This window comes from Gracilinanus agilis, chromosome 1, assembly GCF_016433145.1.
Source record: "Gracilinanus agilis isolate LMUSP501 chromosome 1, AgileGrace, whole genome shotgun sequence".
Classification (NCBI taxonomy): domain Eukaryota; kingdom Metazoa; phylum Chordata; class Mammalia; order Didelphimorphia; family Didelphidae; genus Gracilinanus; species Gracilinanus agilis.
Genome location: NC_058130.1, coordinates 729,179,032 through 729,198,804, shown reverse-complemented (window position 1 = coordinate 729,198,804; position 19,773 = coordinate 729,179,032). Strand labels below are relative to the sequence as shown.

General features: G+C 36.5%; 1 protein-coding gene across 4 annotated transcripts in view; it reads right to left on the bottom strand.

Annotated features, from left to right (window-relative positions):
- AP3D1 (adaptor related protein complex 3 subunit delta 1) overlaps nt 1-19,773 on the bottom strand; it is a 158,257-nt gene that overhangs the window by 103,254 nt on the left and 35,230 nt on the right. For all 4 annotated transcript variants that reach the window (XM_044672049.1, XM_044672060.1, XM_044672041.1 and 1 more), the window contains exon 2: nt 432-527. In XM_044672049.1, the coding sequence (XP_044527984.1) occupies nt 432-527 (96 nt within the window). The remainder of the gene's footprint in view (nt 1-431; nt 528-19,773) is intronic.

The window sequence follows — 19,773 nt, the reverse complement described above, 5'->3', positions numbered from 1 at the left end:
TTTTTAAATCCAAAATTAAACTTTTTTAAATATACATATGAAAAAGAGAGAGAAGAAAAAGAAAAAAAAAAAAAGAATAAGCATATTTCCAAAGAAATTTGAAAAGATGTGAGAGCACTCTGACCTTCTTTACAAAAATGGGAAGTCTATACTAACTGGACCTATATTTTTTACTTTTTTAATGTGCTGATCAAGTTTTGCTGAATGTTCTCTTTTTCTCTATTTTTTTCCTCTTTAAAAATATTATTTGTTAGATGATTCTTTGGAAAAGGAAGATAAATTTCAGTGATATAAAAATATAATTTTTTTTAACCCTTACCTTTTGCCTTAGAATAAATACTAAGTATCAGCATAAGAGGCTGGTGTATATGTCATAGGGTACATATCGGTGATATATCAACTAAGTTTAATTCACAAAACAACATACTTACATAGGTAAGCTTGCAGACTGCATTCGCTTTTACTGCAATATTGTCTTGCTTCAATTCTTGTTTGATCTCGTCAATACACTGAGAGATATATTTGGCCTGAAAGAAAAAGAGAAGATGTTTAAATACCTGAGATTAAATTGATGTGGGTGCTCCCTCAGATCTATACTCCAAGGGCTGAGTTTATGCCTAACTTCAGATACTAACTTCTCAGGGCCCTAGGCAATTCTTTAAAACTTTGCTTGACAACTGCCTATTTGTAGGGATAAAGGAAATTCCTTCACTGAAAATTTCCTACAGTAATGAAATTGTAAATACTTATTTTTTTATTATTCCTTTAATCTTGTCAAAAAAGGAAATCTATATGGCATGACCTGTTTTTGACAAAGTTATGCAGGCTTTTCATAAATATTCTTTCCTTTTCTAGATGTTCACTAATCATCCTTTAAATAACGCCTGACATTAAATTTTATAAGCTATTTTATGCATTATTTTTTTTTTTAAATTTTAAACCCTTAACTTCTGTGTATTGACTTATAGGCGGAAGATTGGTAAGGGTAGGCAATGGGGGTCAAGTGACTTGCCCAGGGTCACACAGCTGGGAAGTGGCTGAGGCCGTATTTGAACCTAGGACCTCCTGTCTCTAGGCCTGGCTCTCAATCCACTGAGCTACCCAGCTGCCCCTTTATGCATTATTTTTTAAGAACTTTTCTCCTAACTATAGCTGAGGGAAAAAAAAAAGTTGCCCCCATCCATATTCTTCTAATCTTTTTCCTGAAAAGTGGATCAGTGAAGCAGACTAAAAGCAAGACACAAAAACAATTGAACTCAATAGTCCAATGTTCAATAAGTATAAGAATATTAAAAATTTGGGGAAGACTTCCCTGTTTATAATAAAGAATTGCTGAGAAAACTGGAAAGGAGATTGAAGAAAAAAAATTAAGATCTGTATTTCACACCATATACTATGAAAAGTTTTAATATTAGAAGTAATATTATTAAAAATTAGAGTGAAATGGATGGAAGTATCTTCCATAACGCTAAAGAGATTACAAAGAAAAGTATTATTTCAATTACAAAAAGCTGAATACACTTTGACTAAAAAGAAAAACCAATGTGGAAAAGTGAAAATTCTCAACTTGGTACAAAAATGTTGCATAAATTATCTTTACTAAGGATCCAAAAAATAATATATATAAGGAATTAACTCAAATACAAATCAAGCACTAGCCACTGGATTAAAGGTCAAATGACATAAATAGTTCTCAAAAAAAAGTCCAACAATTGGAAAAAAATCTTATTAAACAATACTCCAAATTGCAGATTGGAGGGATTCAAATCAAAGCAAGCACCTCTAAGTTTTCATCTCACATCCAGCAAACTGGCAAAAGTAACAAAGGATAGAAAATGTGTTGAAGGAACTTTGGGAAAATAAGCATGATAATACCACGGAGGAGCTATAAATTAGCTCAACCATTCTAGAAAGCAATTAAAAAAAAATTTAAGTGACTTACTCATATTTTTTAGGCCCAGAGTTCCATAGCTAGGAATTTACTCCAAGGAGACCATGGACAAAAAGCCTCTAAATACATGAAAATATTTATAGCAGTATTTTTTTTGTGTGGTAGCAAAAAACTGGGAACAAAGAAAATGTGCCCAGTGTTGAAGCTGAACAAAATAACAAAAATGAAGAATTCAGACAACATTGTTAAGAATTATACGAACTTAAATAGAATGAAGTATGCAAAACCAAAAAACTCTTTGGAGAGAAGAAAAAGGAAACTGAATTATATATAATTAAAATTATCAAATTTGGTTCTTGGAAAAAAACATATCTTCTTTTTCTTTATTGCCAAGAGGGGAGACTATAGATGTGGAATACACAACATATATTATCATATGATAACCTGATTAGTTTTGCTAAACTGTTTCCCAACCCCCCTCTTTATTAATTTCTGTTATGAGATGGTTTTCTGTGTTAGAAAACTAAAAAGTATCAATAAATTTTTTTATTAAAATGTTTGCTGAATTAAACTGGACCAAATAAGTAAGCTTTTATTAAGCGCCTGTTACGTATTTGCCAATCACAATGAGGTCTTGAAGATGAGAAGATAGTCGTAACAGGCTCTGTATTTAAGAAGCTGGCATTCTAATGGGATGGAGAAAACAATATATGTATGTAGGTATACACAAAATACATATAAACCGGATACAGGGTACCTTAGAGGGGAAAACCTAGCAGCAGGAAGGATCAAGAAAAACCTTATCCAAATACTTAAGCCTATTACATTTTCAACCTGCTTTTCCAATACAGACTAAGGAACATAAAATTCTATGTAATAGTACAATCTGATTCACAACACGTAAAAGAGAAAAAGAGAAAGCAGATGAAGAAGGGTAGGAAAAGAAGCTACACATAAAGAAACAAGACAAAAAAGGAGTAGGAAGAAAGAGTAAAAAAGACAGATTGAAAAATATAATAGAATTTCAGAAATCCAATTTAACTTCATCATTTTATTTAAAAAAAAAAAAAACAACAACAACAAACCAAAGTTCAAAAAGTTAAAGCCAGGGGGCAGCTGGGTAGCTTGATGGATTGAGAAGCCAAGCCTAGAGACGGGAGGGCCTAGGTTCAAATCTGACCTCTGACACTTCCCAGTTGTGTGACCCTGGGCAAGTCACTTGACCCCCATTGCCTACCCTTACCACTCTTCTGCCTTGGACCCAATACATAGTATTGATTCCAAGACGGAAGGTAAGAGTTTAAAAAAATTTTTTTTTATTAAAAATAAAAAAAGTTAAAAAAGTTAAAGCCAAAGATCACAGAGGTTCTAAATAAGGAACTAGAAACCAAAGCCTTGTTCTCTGACTTAAAATCTAGGGCTCGTTCCACAACACCACACTGAAATTTGGTTAAGGTTATGGTGATAACTTGTACTGTGAATTTGTTTTATTTCCTGTTAACGAAACACTCTGAAAAGTTGATTTATCTAAACACAATAGACACCCCATATTTCCTATACCTACTTCCATTAGCACCCCAAATTGTTTTTTGGGCTACAGTAGCAATGATGATAACAAGGACTGGATATAATGATGGGACAGAAATTATCTAACAATGCTTCTAAAATGCATACAACCAACAGAAGGAAAAAGTAACCTCAGTGTTCTTTCAGCAGTACAATAATACACTGAATATTTTATAATCAGAAACAACACAGTGGAACAAATGTCACAGTACTCTTCCAAAATGCCTCAAGTTCCTAAATATTGATTAGAGATATCAATACTAATCTTCAAAAGCAATCCTCTATGTAGCTGGTGTCTCCCTGTAACAAAATTTAAAAAAAATCAAACAATCCTTTATTGAAGATCTATTTCAAGTTATAGTGCCAGTGAAAGAGGTAGAAACAAAACGTATTTCTCTCCTGAACAGTTCCAATCTAGTAAGGGAAATAAAACAGGAAGAAAAAAATACAAAAAATACAAATAAGAATGTTAAGTGCATAAAAGGAAGCCCCTCCCCAACAACAACAAAAAAAGCAATACAAGATGAAATGAGGAAAAGACCTCTTCCAACCAGTATCTTCATTTTAAATGATTTAAGATCCAACTTTCTCCTTAGGAAGGGGATGGGAGAAAGGGAACAAGCATCATTAAGTACCTACCATGCACCAGTCACTAAGCTAAGTGCTTTACAAATATTATCTCTCTTTTTTTTGTTTTCAATAAAGCAAGAACAACAAAACAAAACACTTTTTGCAAACATTTAAGTTGGGCAAAACAAACTCCCATATTGGCAAGTCAGGAAAAAAGTCAATCTGAATTTGAGTCCATTACTGCTGTAGTAGGAGGTAGGTAGTATGTACCATTATGAGTACTCTGGAATTTCACTATGCTGATCAGGGTTCCTAGATATTAGAAATTTGGTTGTCTTTAAAACATTGCTATTGCATAACTTATAATAAGGAAAATTCGTTCTACTTACTTCATTTGGATTCATTTCATACAGATTTCCCAAGTTTCTTTGAAACCATCCCCCCTCCATCATTTCTAATAGCACAAAAGTACTCTATCACATTCATATGCCATAACTTGTCCAGTCAATTCACCGAATTATGGGCAAGAACCACTTCTTTGCCATCACAAAAAAGAACCATAAATATTTGTATACATCTTCAGAGTTTGTTTTACTTAGGAATAATCCCTCTTTTTTAATCTATCTTCCTTCTAATTCTTTCTCCTTTTCCTCCTATTTCCCTACTGAATGAAATGTATTTGTGTACCCATGGTATATATGTATTCTTCCCTACTCTGACTTGTTCAGATGAGAGTGAAGTGTACTCCCTCTCCCCACACCTTCCTCCTTACTTCTAGTTGTTTACTCCAATTACATAAGAATTGCTTTCTTTCCCTCTCCTCCTCTCATTCTCAATGTATTCTCTTCCTCTCTTTTTCCATTCTTTTTTTAAGATGTTCAAAAGATGACAGAACTCTTAGGACCTTCTACACTTCCTCTATGACCCTGCTCCATCCCAAGATGATAAGATTCTGGAGGGAGACACGCATTATCAACTCCCATTAGAACATGAATAGTTTATGCTTCTTTAGTCCCTTTTGTCTTCTCATGTTCATCTTTTTATGTTTCTCTTTATGTCTATGTTCACATTTTTAATTTTCTGCATAGCTTTGGTTTTTTCCATTGGGTTCTCTTGGAAGTCTACTTCATTAAAGATACATTTTTTCTGGGGTCACTTGGGTTACTCAGTGGATTGAGAACCAAGCCTAGAAGCCGGAGGTTCTAGGTTCAAATCTGGCCTCAGATATTTCCTAGCTATGTGACACTGAGCAAGTCACTTAAATCCCATGGCCTAGCCCTTATTACTCTTCTGCATTGGAACCAATACATAGTATTGATTCTAAGAAGGAAGGTAAGGGAAAAAAATAATAAAATAAAATAAAAATACATTTTCCTCCCTGCTGGATTGCGGATTATACTCAATCTTGCTAGCTAAATTATTCTTAAGTGTAAGCCTATATACTTTGCCTTCTGGAATATCATTATCCAAGCTCTCCAATCCTTCAAAGTCTGCTAAACTGTCTAATCCTGTTTGTAGACTCTTCAATATTTGAATCTTTCTAGCTACTTGCAGTATTTTTTTTTTTTGCCTAGAAACTCTGGATTTTTACTATAATGTTTTGAAAGTATTAATTTTGGAGTTTCTTTCAAGAAGGGACCACTAGGTTCTATTTCCACTTTATCCTCTGGTTCTAAGAGACATGGTAAATTTTCTTCTATGATAAAAATAAAAAAGTACATGATGGCTAGGCTCTTGATCTTTAGTTCAAGGTATTCCAATGATTCTTATTCTTCATTCATTTATTTGCTTGCTTGCTTGTTTGTTTGTTTATTGCTTTGGTAAAGATTTTTTATTTTATCAACTACATGTAATAACAAATTTCCATATAAGTTTTCCAAAGTTATGTGATCCAAATTACCTCCTTCCTTCCTATCCCTTCCCCTTCTCTTAGCAGACAAGCAATTGAATCCGGGTTATACATGAATTGCCATGCAAAAACATATTTCTATATTGTTCATTTTTATAAGAGAACAATTATATAAAACTAAAGCCCCCAAATAAATTAAAGTGAAAAATTATATACTTTGCTGCATTCCAACTCCAACGGCTCTTTCTCTAGAGGAAATTTGTCATTAAGTCCCTCAGAATTAACCTGTATCAGAGTAGCTAAGTCTCTCACAGTTGATTATTCTATAATATTACTGTTATTGTATATAATGTTTTCCTGGTTCTGCTTATTTCACTCTACAGGATTTTTATCTTTCTAACTCTTTCTGAAATCATCCTGTTCATCATTTCTTATGGCACAATAGGATGCCATCACCATTATATACTATAATTTGTTCAGCCATTCCCCAAATGATGGATATCCCTTCAATTTCCAATTCTCTACCACCACAAAAAGAGCTGCTATAACTATTTTTGTACAAGTGGGCCTGTTTCTCATTTTTTAAATCTTTTTTTAAAAAATACATACCTATTTATTTATTCCAATGATTCTTAAACTATCTTTCCTTGATCCATTTTCCAATCAGTTATTTTTCTATAAAATATTCTACATTTTCTTCTATTTTTTTCAATCTTAAACTTTGTTTTTGTTTTTTTTTTATTATTTCTTATCGTCATAAAGTCATTAGCTTCTCTTTGGTTTATTCTAACTTTCATGAAGTTTGTTACATGGAGTTGTTTTGTACCTTGTGTCAAGATGCTACCTCCTTTTCCAGTTTTTTTCCCATTTCTTCTCCCATTTCCCCTCTAGTACTCTCATTTATGAAAATATTTTTCCAACTCTTAATTCATCTCTTTGAACTTCTATCTGAGCTGTTTTCATTTGAGGTTTTGCCTGCAGATGTTTTGTTTGGAGTTACTTTCTCCTGAGTTTATGTCTTAGTTTTCTTTCACCCTAACAGTGAGATTCTCCTTCTGTTTGTTTGTTCTTTCCTCCATCCTATTTCTTAACTTTGTACTTAGTGAAAGGGGCAATCTCAGCACTTCTGGAAGAAATATTTGGGCTGAACTTGTGTACTGCTGCTGCTTTCTTAGAGTATTTAGTGTTGTTATTCCATCTCTGGCTAGAGACATTTGAATTTCAATGCTCTCAAAGTAATCAGATTAAATTCGAATTTTGATCACTCAGACCATAGTTTAAGCTCTTAAAGTGTCTAATCTGAGTTTGGGTCCAAATACATTTGTGGGTTTGGCTGGAATTCCAGCAGAAAGATCGCTGAAGCCAGATTCAATCAGTCAGCTGGAAGGCTCCAGTAATAGTCAAAACTATTTACTCTTTCTAGATTTGAGATTTTTGCCCTGGTTATTCACTGTAGGCTTCAGAATGAGATGTACTCTGCACCTGGGGTCAGAGGCCACAGAGCTACTACTTGCTTCTAAACTTAGTCCTAACAATAAACAGCCTGAGGCCTATGTCCATTCATTATCCTGGAACATCAGCCTCAGGGGAAAGTCCCATCTTCAGTCTTCCCTAAAGAACTGGGGAGCAATAGAGTTGCCACTTGGCACTTATTTCTGCAACCTGCACAAGGTTAAATCCCTCTGTGCTGGGTCTAAGACATCTTCTTACCCTGGCACACATCTTCCTCCTGCTCTGTAATGCATCACACAGCTCTTCTTGGCTAGACCCATGCATTCCTTTCCCATATTCATTGTTAACAGAACTCTATATTGTGGGAAGCCGTTCAATATATTAAAGCCTTTGGAGAAATAGGATCAAATTTAGGGCCTGTTATCTGGATTCCCTACGTGACCAATCCAGACTGAGGCAGTCTTTGTGTTTGGTTCTGGTCACCTGAGCCCCGAAAAGCTCTGGTACCAGCAGGTAGGTTAATCCAAAATCAACTTGATCCCTCCAAGAGGCTATTAGGAGTCATTTAGAGAAACAGAGTCTGTAACAGATATTTTATCTGGATCCCATTACAAAATCATCAGCAAGTAAAACTGTGCGTATGATTTTTCTGCACTGCATGTCAGGAATGCAGACAGAATGGGTCATCTAAGATAAAAATCTGAGGCTCCTCTTTTGACTCAGTTTTGATCCCCACCTTTCTTAGAACTCCTATTGGAAAACTTTGAAGTGGCAGACCAGCATCTACTGAGTTAATGATTCCTCTCCTTGATAATTAAGAAGCCTGAACCCTAACAAACATTACTTAAGATAAGTCTGCATACTTAGATAAGTATGGCACTTTTAGTCTTGACTTTATTTGTCCAGGTGCCTATAATCCTGGAAGACAGAACTCAATAAGTGAGCATCTCCATAAAAATATTTCCTCTCCCAGAATTATCCCTACTAATTGATGGTTGGAATTTGGCCATTGTCTTGGTACTCATACCTTTACTCTTTAGACTTTAATGGGTTATGTATGATCTGTTACCCCTTCATAGCTGTGTTCTTTGTTTGAAACCAATATATAATAAACTCCCAAGCCCACAGAATTTGGAACAGCATGGGCTAACCTCTAGTCTAGTTGTTCTCATTTTCTTTCTCCTGCTTTAACCATCCTATGCCACCACGCCGCTCAGGACCCCAAAAAATCATATAGAGGCATGGCCCCCTATACTATATCCAATGTTAACCTAAACTAGAAAAAGAAGTCATTTATTTTTTCTAGGATTTCTAGGTCAGAGAAATTTTCTTTTTCTTTAAAAAATACTTTTATTTATTTCGTTAAATATTTCCCAATTACATGTAAAAAACTTTTAGCCATTTAAAAAAGTTTTGAGTTCCAAATTCTCTTCCTACCCTCCCACTATTCCCCACTTCTTGAGAAGGTAAACAAGTAATAATACAGGTGAAAATATACAAAATATTTCCATATAAGGCACGTTGCAAAAGAAAACAGACAAAAAATAATAAAACAAAAAAATAAGATAAAAAAGAGTATGTTTCAATTTGCATTTGAAGTTCATTATTATTCTCTCTCTGGGAAGCAGAAAGCATTTTTCATCATGAGTGCTTTGGAATTGTCTTGATCAGAGTAGCTATGTCTTTCAGTTGGCTATCCTTACAATATTGCTGTTACTATGTACAAGTTTTTCCTAGTTCTGCTTCACTTCCCTTGGTATAAGTACATATAAATTTAGGGAAGTTTTCTACATCTCTGGGGAGGGCTTGTCAGGTAAGAGCATGGCTGTACTTCTTCCTACTATTCTTCCATTTTGACTCCATCTTCTTCTTCCTGCTCACCCAATAGATGATTTCAAAGATCAAAAAATATGGTGTAAATAAGTTATTGAAGCACTTTGAATGCCAGACAGAGGACTTTATATTTGATCCAGCAAGTGATAGAGAAACACTGGAGTTTATGAATGGAGGAGTGACATGATCAGATCTATACTTTAAGGTTAATTTGACAGCTGCAGGGAAGATGGAATGAAATTGGGAGAGATGTAAGGTCCACAAGCAAACAATTGCAAAAGTACAGGCATGAGGTGATGAGAGCCTATATGAAGGTAAAAAAATTCTGATTATATAGATGACTCCGTTTTCTCTGAAAAAATATTAACTACAAATCCAAGGCAATGTACATACAGTACTGCCATTCTTCTGCTAGATATGAACAGAAGATAGAAAAACCCAATACTGACAACTAAAATCAACAGGCTTTGCTATTTTGGGGGGCCCCATTTGTTGTGGTGGAATCAGTTTTGTATTGCACTGGTTACTTCATACTTATGGATTATGCACTTTCACTTGTTTTTTGGGGACTCATTATTCCTTTAATAATGGTAGATAATTAGCATAATGGGTACACTAGAATGCTAGACTAGGAGTTAAAAGACTTGCATTCAAATCCTGTCTCAAACACTTACTAGCTATGTCTGGACAAGTCACTTAACCTCCATCTGTCTCAGATTCATCAAAGTTCAGTTAATAATGGCACCCACCTCAAAGGGATCTTTGTGAGGATTAAATGAGACAACAATTGCAAAGTGCTTAACACAGTGTCAGACAGAAATGTTTGCTTCCTTCCCCCATCAGAGCTTCAGTTTCTCTATCTATAAAATAGGGATAGTAATAGTACCTATCTCACTGGGTCGTTTTAAGGAACAACTGAGATAATGTATAAAAATTGCCTTGCAAACTTTAAAACGCTATAAAAATACTAAATATTATTATTAATTAAAAAAAGAAATAAAGAAATAAGGTGTAGGAACCAAGATGGCTAGGTAGCAAACCATATGATAAGTCATGTTACAGTCAAGAAAGACTCTGGGGGGGTTCTGTTTTACTTGGCAAAGTCAATGAATTAAGATCATAAGACTTAGAGCAAAATGGGCCCTTACCAATCCTTCCAGTGAACCTCCCTCCTTTTACAGATAAGGAAATTGCAGAACAGATACATTAGGTATCTAGCCCAAAGTTATATAGCTAACAAGCAGATAAACTAAGATTCTAGGCCAGTGATTCCCAAAGTGGGTGTTACTGCCCCCTGGTGGGTACTGCAGAGATCTAGGGGAGCGGTGATGGCCACAGGTGCATTTATCTTTCCTTTTAATTGCTATTAAAATTTAAAAAAAAAAATTAATTTCCAGGGGGCTAAGTAATATTTTTTCTGGGAAGGGGGCTGTAGGCCAAAAAAGTTTGGGAACCACTGTTCTAGACCAAGTTCTCTGCCTCAAAATTTATTGTTCTTTTCAACACATCAAAAATTATGTAGGAGTCAGCTAGATGGCCCAGTGGATAGACAGCTAGGTCTCCATGGTGTAGGGAAGACCTGGGTTCAAATCTAGCCTAGACACTTCCTAGCTATGTGACCCTGGGCAAGTCATTTAACCTCAAGTGCCTAAAACAATACCACTCTTCTGCCTTAGAACTGATACTTAGGGGGGAGGAATCTAGGTGGTTCAGTGAATTAAGAGACAGGCCTAGAGAGAAAAGCTCCTGGGTTCAAATGTGACCTCTCAGATCCTAGGTAAATTACTTAACCCCAATTGCCTACCTCTTACTGCTCTTTTGCCTTAGAACAGATATTATTGATTCTAAGACAAAAGGTAAGGATTTTATTTTTTAATTAATTTAGAATATTTTCCCATGGTTACATGATTCATGTGCTTTCCCTTCCCTCTTACCTCCCCCCTCCCAGAGTTGACAAGCAATTCCACTGGTTATACATGTATCAATATTCACAAGCTATTTTCATATTATTAATATTTGCAAGAGAATGATCATTTAAAGCCAAAATCCCCAATCATGTACCCATCAAAACATGTGATCAATCACAGGTTTTTTTTTTAAAAGAAAAACAAATTATTGATAAACTCATAACTCTCTGGGACAATGATGGATAAAAAAGGTAAGAGGTGGAAAGTGACATGGTAATGCATTATGAGATTAAGAAAATTAAATCTGTATTCCAAATGGAAAAGTTGCCACATGTAGCATGTATTTTGATATATATAATACCATGTTCAATGTTTTAGATTAAAAATGACTTTTTAATATTCTCACAGGAACTCTATTCCCAATGCAGAACATATTTGATAGAAGTCCAGAGATCTCAACTTAATTGCCAGGTGATCTTCAAAGTTTTCAAATTCTATAACAGTTCTTCCATCTTTAAATAAGTAAAATGCTACCTTCTACTAACAGAAAGGAAGTTAGTTGGGATGGCATATAAAAACATATGAGCAAAAATAAAGTATTTGGAGTTAGAAAGAAAAGGCACTTTGTATAGCTATGGCATTCTTACTAAAATTAAAACAAGTACCTACACACATACACATAGGCATAGGATGGTATGACAAGGTTATAATTCTTACTAATGAAAATTAGGATCTAAGCTCAGAATATTATCTTGAAAACTCTAGGTTTCCCCCATAGGAATTAAAAATAAATTATTAAAAATTCTTTGGGATTTCTGGCTAAGCAATGTGCAAGGTTTTAGCTAAACCAAGCTCCCTTGAGGAATATCTATTAAGGGTCTGGTGACAGACCTTTTCTAGTTCATGGAGGAGTGTTGGAATGCTGAGACCCTGATGAGATTGTTTTAAATATCTTCTAAGAATTCCACGTGGCTGAATCTTCCTGAACTTCTCTTAAGAAAATTCTTTTAGTAGATACTCTGTGAATGAAGTTTTGCTCCATTCACTTCTGGGCCTCTGGCCCTCTAACTCTCGACTGAGGGTTAAGACCTACCTAGATTAATTAGAGGATTGTAATAATTACCTACTGGATTAGATTCTCATTTCCTTATTTTCTCTCTCTCTCTTCTTAATTGTAAATAACTTCCATAAAAGTCAATTTTGATTTGAGATTATTCTTAATTGAGGATTGATAATAGCTCAATCCTCTGGCAAACATCTTTTAATATATTGAACCCATAAAACCCCTTTCCCCCCCTTACATTTTTATTATTATTATTTATTATTTTTTTTTATTATTATGGCTATTAAGAAGAGCCAGGCTTGGTGGCAAATGGCAAAAATAATCCTGATAATCAAAAAGGCCCAAGTGTTATTAGACACAGAAAGACTAAACTGATTAGATGTCTGCACTAAGTCTGGAACAATATATAGTGAGCCCCCAGAAGTGGGTGGGACTGGAAGGGTACCAGCAAGTTACTTAAGGAAGGGTGAACTAGTTGAGGAGGAGAAGAAAAAGAGCACTATATGGAATCAATTTAATATACCACTCAGTTCCTACAAAAACAAAGAAAGTGCAAGAAACAAGGAATACTCCCAGTGGCTTAGGACTTCTTTGAAAATTAAACCAAGACCAGCATGCTCTATAAGACTAGTCTGAAGCTAGAGCCATCTTCAGTAAGGTCATTCAAGCATCTCATCCTAAAACCATGGACTTTAGGATGAATGAATGCACAATGTGACCATCTGAGGATTGTATAACCAGAAAAACGGAGATCCTTGAGGTTTAAAGTCATCTCCTATGAAAATGCTTCAGTGTCAAAGCCTGCAGGCTGAAATCTAAAGGCAATGACCTCTTCAGGTGACTGTACAAGGAACTAGTCTAGACCAGTATGAATAGGGAACTTAGGTCACTTCAAGTGACCAGTCTGAAACCAGAAGAATCTGGGTTGAGCTGCCTCCTAAATTGCAGATCTCCTATATGTAACCACACAAAGAAATAAAGAAGGTCAGTGAGATGAGGATGGAAGGAAGCCCTAAAGAGAATCTCAAGAAAGCAGTAGGGAATAGGGCTTGATATAACTCAATTGCCAGCAGTCATCATTCTGGGAAGCAAAACCTATGGAGATATATGTAAATGGAATTAGATCATCCTCATTCATTGCTAGACTCTAGCCATCAGAAATAATGTTACCCCACCCAACTTAGAATTAAGTGGGGAGGGGAAGATCAGTTACCCACACCTGACAATAAGTAACAAATCAAAACAAGGGACTGCCCCTTTGGGCAGTCCAAAAAAACAGTGATGAGGCTGCCATTTGTCCACTTGAAAATTGGAGGTGGATGAAGAAAGTGACGAAAGATGCTATCTTTTAAATATGATGGTAACTTCCTGTGGAGGAGTTGGTGCTTTGAACTTGGTGTTGAAGGATCTCTGGTGAGACCTCAGATGGCTTCCCTCTGAATTGTCACATGGTAAGTTAGGCAGACTTCCTTTCTCCTTCCTTGGGGTTTCTGGAGGCTCTAGCCTTAAGGAGGACTCTCTTGCCTCTCTAATTGTAAATGGCCTTGTGGCTAGAGGCCTTGTTTAATTAACCTCTGTGCTCCTCTGCTGGGGCCTCTAAATTCTTACCTGGTCTGGGCCAGAGTTTCTCTCTCTCAATTTCCATACCTTCAACCTTGCTAATTGTAAATAAACTTCCATAAAAGTCATCCTGACTTGGGTCTATTTTTAATTTGAAATCGAGTTCATCCGATTTCTGGCAACCATACCTTAAATATCTAGTTTCCCCTCTTACAGATACATGCCTGCAGATGCTATAGTCATATAACCTGAAACACAGAAAAGAAAGTTCTCATCACCAAAATCCTTGGTATTATCAAATGGTTCTGCATTAGAAACTGATATGATTTATCAGTGCAAATGACTTTAAAAGGGTATTATCATCTATTTTGTCACTGAACCTGAAAATTATGGGAATCTTTCCATCTACCTTAAAGCTAAATGTCTCTCCTTTTAGAATGGGAATTCTCTGAGAGCAGAGATTGCCATATTTTTCTATCTCTGTTGCTTAAGACAATTGTTTTTACACATAGAACATATTTAACAAACTCTTCATTGCTTCATTCATTCATTCATTCAATTGAAGCACATCTGAAAATGAATAAACAGATCTGGAGCTAATAGCAACAAAACTTTTTAAAAGTGAAGGAGAGAGGGGGCAGCTGGGTAGCTCAGTGGAGTGAGAGTCAGGCCTAGAGACAGGAGGTCCTAGGTTCAAACCCGGCCTCAGCCACTTCCCAGCTGTGTGACCCTGGGCAAGTCACTTGACCCCCCATTGCCCACCCTTACCAATCTTCCACCTATGAGACAATACACCAAAGTACAAGGGTTTATTAAAAAAAAAAAAAAAAGTGAAGGAGAGGGGGGCAGCTCAATGGATTGAGAGCCAGGCCTAGAGACAAGAGGTCCTAGTTTCAAATCTGGCCTCAGACACTTCCCAGCTGTGTGACCCTGGGCAAGTCACTTGACCCTCATTGCCTACCCTTACCACTCTTCTGCCTTGGAGCCAATACACAGTATTGATTCCAAGACAAAAGGTAAGGGTTTAAAAAAAAAAAAGTAAAGGGGAAAAGTGCAGAAAGGAACACAATTTAGGCAATTCTGTTACCTTTTAAATTTTCTTCTCTCTCTCTCTCTCTCTCTCTCTCTCTCTCTCCCCCTTCCCCCCCTCCCTCCCTCCCTCTACACATACACATATATATTTTTCTGTCTTTAGAAAAAGTTTGACAGAAACTAGATTTCTTATCTTTTTTATCCTGGAATGTTCATGTTTGTTAATTAAGTTCAACATGAAAATTTTAATTATTAAAAAACAATAAAACTCTAAAAAAGCAAGCTATGCTTTTCGTTAACTTCATACTTTCTTAAGTAGTTGAATTATACACCAAAAGTACAGAGGTAAATGAGGCAAAAATAAAATTATGAACAGAAAACATTAATTTTTATTTGTACTATACAAAACAAAATCTGTACTAGTCAAAACCGGTAAGAATTTTCTATTTGAACCCTTGCCAGAATAACTGTTGATGTTTTCTAAAATTCGAACTGAGCATAAGGCTGAGTTCAAGGCCTGAGTTCAAGGCCATTTCCCAAAATGTGTTCCATAGCATGTCATTAACAGTAAAAGAGAAAACTATGATAAAATTTTTCTCTAAAAAAAGATAAAATTATAAACATTTGAAAAGCACTTTAAAAAATAAATTGTTCTCTTTTTATTCATGTAAAGGTAGAATGGGTTAAGGCAACCTTTTAGAATGTTGGGAAGCTGGCTTGATTGACACAGACCGTTGGCTGAAAGAGAACAAGGAATTGTGGGAAGGAAGGACCTGAACTGGGGGCTTTTTGATCTGGGTTCTCAGGGTGAGAGGAGGGCTAGCTCACCCAGTGACTGATCAAAAGCCAGACCGAATGGTTTCTTTGGACAACCATTACCCCAAAACCTAGTGTTCCTGTCAGCTTCCATAATCAATTTAAAGAGACTGAGGTCTCAATATTCTTGAGGGGTCTGGGACTCTGAGACCCTCAGAGCAGATCCTGAAGACTCTTAACCCATAATTGCCTTACAGAAGAACCCTACCATATTTCCAATAGTATAGATTATAGATAGAATAGAAATTAGGGGAAGGGAAGGTGAATCTCTGGTTTCAGCCATTTGGCTGGTCAGAGGGAAGGGCCTTGTGGGATTTAGATTTTAGGGCTTCCTGATTTCCTCTCCCCACCTTCAATTACTTTGATCTACCATAATAAAATCTATTCGCAGTCAGATAAAGGAAGATTATTTCAGGGGACATAAAGGGACAAAGGGTCTGAGAGTTAGCTGCTCAACTCAGTCTCCATTTCTGAATAGAGCCCCCCCAGGGTGCTGTTTTTATCCAGGGGGGAGACTTCTGCCTGAAGAGGGTCTGGCCTTATCCAGCCAGGGACACTGCCAACATTATCCCCTAAAAAAGCCTTCCCTCAAGCTATCAGTGCTGGCTCATTCTCTGATTAGCCATCTTTACAGAGAAATTCCCTCGTTGTCCCAGTAATATTGATATATATAGAGAGCTGACAGACATTCACACACAAGTCTGTCTTCCCTTTATCATCAAAACCTTCTAGGAATATATCATTTATTACATTCAAAATTCTGATTTCTGCCTTCCCATTCTATTAACATTCAATACCAAAAGGCCAAGCATCTAAGTGCTGTCAAGAATAATCCAAACCTAAATGGATCCACAGCTAAATTAGTTTAGGAGTGTTGATTTGGCATCTGCTTTTTTCAAAAAAGTATTTAATAAAGCAAAACAAGTTGGCAAATGTGAAAGATACAACATCAAAATGGTATTGTTCAGACTTGTTAAGAAAAAATTTAAAGGTGCAAGAATGATCTTAAATTTCGCAAATCTTTCATAGCCTGCTATATGCAAACACTTCTCTTGTGAAATTCGCACTTCACCTAGAGCAAGAAAATTAGTTTCAAAAATACAAATGATGTTTTTTTTAACATCTGCTTAAGCATTACTAAAGAAATTCTTCATATTAACTCTTTATATAATCACTAACTATCCAGGTTAATATGGCTGCAGAGTAGAAGCAGGGTGCTTAACTCTCCTCACTACCAACCCAGACATGATACCTCAAAAGGACAAAAAAAAAACAAATCCAGATAAACGAAGGGATCCCACAATAGGGTGCAGTATTGAAGGTATGTGGGATTTGGGCATTTCCAAAATGTGAGCTAATCAGCCCTCCCCACCACCACCTACAATGCCAGACAGAGTAAGAGCCAGCACGCCAGAATTAGAACAAGCATGGGGCAATCTCTAGGTTCTTGGCAGCTAACTGGAACCACCATAGTTTGCCCCTGAGAGCAGCAAGACTTGAGACCCCAGGGGTGCGGACCTTGGGGGCAGAGAGAGAACTGAGAGGAGCAACAGAGAGTGGAAGCAACTCACTGAAACTCGTAAAGGAGCCTCGGGCAGAGGAGCAAGCATGGGGCAATCTCTGGGTTCTTGGCAGCTGACTGGGACTACCAGGGCTTGCCCCTGAGAATAGCTAGACTTGAGACCTAAGGAGGCTAAAGAGCTAAAGAAAAGAAGAGAGTGTTAATAGGAAATACTTAAACCTTACTCTCAGTGGAATCAATTCTGAGAGGGAAAAGCAGCTAGATCCATTGGGATTTCGAATTATATTTTACCCTACATGGAAAGTCAGAAGGGATAAACCAAGGGGGGTAGTGGAGTGGGGAGTTCAAAAAAGGAGGAAAAGAGAGGGGGGGAGGGAATTTAATAGACCTTAAAAAATAATAAGAGAACAAAAAGGGAGGGGGTGGAAAGTGAAGTAAACTAAGGGAGGGGATAAGGGGGACTAATTAAAAGCAAACCACTGGTTTAAAAGGAAATAGAGAAAGAAGAAAAGGCAGAACTAGGAGAGGATATCAAAATGTTGGGGAATACACAGATGAAAATCATAACTCTGAATGTGAATGGAATGAACTCACCCATAAAAAGGAAACAAAGAGCAGAGTGGATTAGAAAACAAAATCCTACCATATGCTGCCTACAAGAAACATACATGAGGCAGGTGGACATACGCAGGGTAAAGATTAAAGGCTGGAGCAAAATCTATTGGGCTTCAACTGAGAAAAAGAAAGCAGGACTTGCAATTATGATATCTGACAAAGTCAAAGTGTTAGTAAAAATAGATCTGATTAAAAGAGATAGGGAAGGTAATTACATCCTGATAAAAGGCAGTATAGACAATGAGGAAATATCAGTACTCAACATGTATGCACCAAATGGTATAGCATTCAAATTTCTAAAGGAGAAACTGGCAGAGTTCAAGGAAGAAATATAGTAAAACTATACTAGTGGGTACCCTGAACCTTCCCCTATCAGATCTAGATAAATCAAACCAAAAAATAAATATGAAAGAGGTAAGAGAAGCAAATGAAATCCTAGAAAAATTGGAGTTAATATATATGTGGAGAAAAATAAATAGAGATAAAAAGGAATACACTTTCTTTTCAGCAGCACATAGTACATTCACAAAGATTTTGACCATGTACTAGGGCATAAAAACATGGCAAAAAAAATGCAAAAGAGCAGAAATGATAAATGTAACCTTTTCAGATCATAATGCAATAAAAATAATTAGTAAGGGTATATGGATAGGCAAATCAAAAATTAATTGGAAATTAAATAATATGACTCTCCAAAATCAGTTAAAGAACAAATCAGAGAAACAATTAAGAATTTCATAGAAGAGAATGACAATGATGAGACATCCTACCAAAATCTGTGGGATCTAGGAAATTTATATAATCACTAACTGTAAATTATATATTTAAAGAAAGACTGAGAAAAGGAAAACCAAATGAACAAATTGGCGATATAGGCTTGGATCAGAATTTTTTAAAAATCAGCTCCTGCTATTTCATTTCTAAGTCATTAATTAGTACCCAGTGCTTGATTTTCTGTATCATGTAGTTGCCTAATAATGATGTTAGCTAGGATTTATGTGGAGCTCACTACTAGTGCCATGCACTGTGCTACATGCAAACACTTCTTTTGTGAAATCTACCATAGAGCTAAGAACTTTACAAATATTATCACATTTGATCCTTATAATAACTATGCAAGATAGGTGCTGTGAAGGGTAAATCAAATTCTTTTTCTATCAATCAGCAACTTTTAAAAAGTTAGTCAATCAAAAACTTAAGTACCCCGGGGCAGCTGGGTAGCTAAGTGGTTGAGAGTCAGGCCTAGAGACTGGAGGTCCTAGGTTCAAATCCAGCCTCAGACACTTCCCAGCTGTGTGACCCTGGGCAAGTCACTTGACCCTCACTGCCCACCCTTACCACTCTTCCACCTAGGAGCCAATACACAGAAGTTAAGGGTTTAAAAAAAAAAAAAAAAAAAAAAAAACTTAAGTACCCCTACTTAGTACCTTACCAGTCACCAAGTATGAGTTCACAAGTCACTTGCTAGAGTGGGTGACAACTCCAGAGGCCACTGCCCACCCTCTGGGCAGTATTAGGCAAATTGAAAGACTGCAATTGGTTCCCATAAAGTGGGAAAGGGACAGGAAGTGATGTGGAAAAAGGACCATAAAAAGTCCTGACCTTCCTGTCCAGGGAACTTCTCCTGGGAGTTCTTCTTTGGAGTCTCTCCTCCTTGTCTCCTTTGGACTTCTTTGGAGGACAGCTCCTTGGGGCTTTTGGACTTGGAGCTTTGGGCCCTTTGAATGAAGTTTTCAGCTTTGGGACTTCAACTTTCAGCTTTGGAGCTTCTTGGAGGCGGGGGCTTTCTTGTTGGATTCACTGCTGCCTCAGTGAGCTTAGCTCACGCAGGTTTTTCTGCATTGGGACCTTGCCTGGATCCTGTCCGGCTTGCTGGTGAGTGCCTAGGATTCCCATGTGGAGATTGGAACTTTGTCAGGGAGCAAGCTTCATTTCACCGGATTAGCATTTAGGGTAGGGTATGCAGTCTCCTTACCTCTTTCCCTTCCACATTTCCCTCTTTTTACTAATATTCCAATTAAACAAAATTGCTAAAAGCTGCTAATAGTTTTCCTGACTTAAGGGATAATCATCAGTAACCACTTTTTTATAACTCTT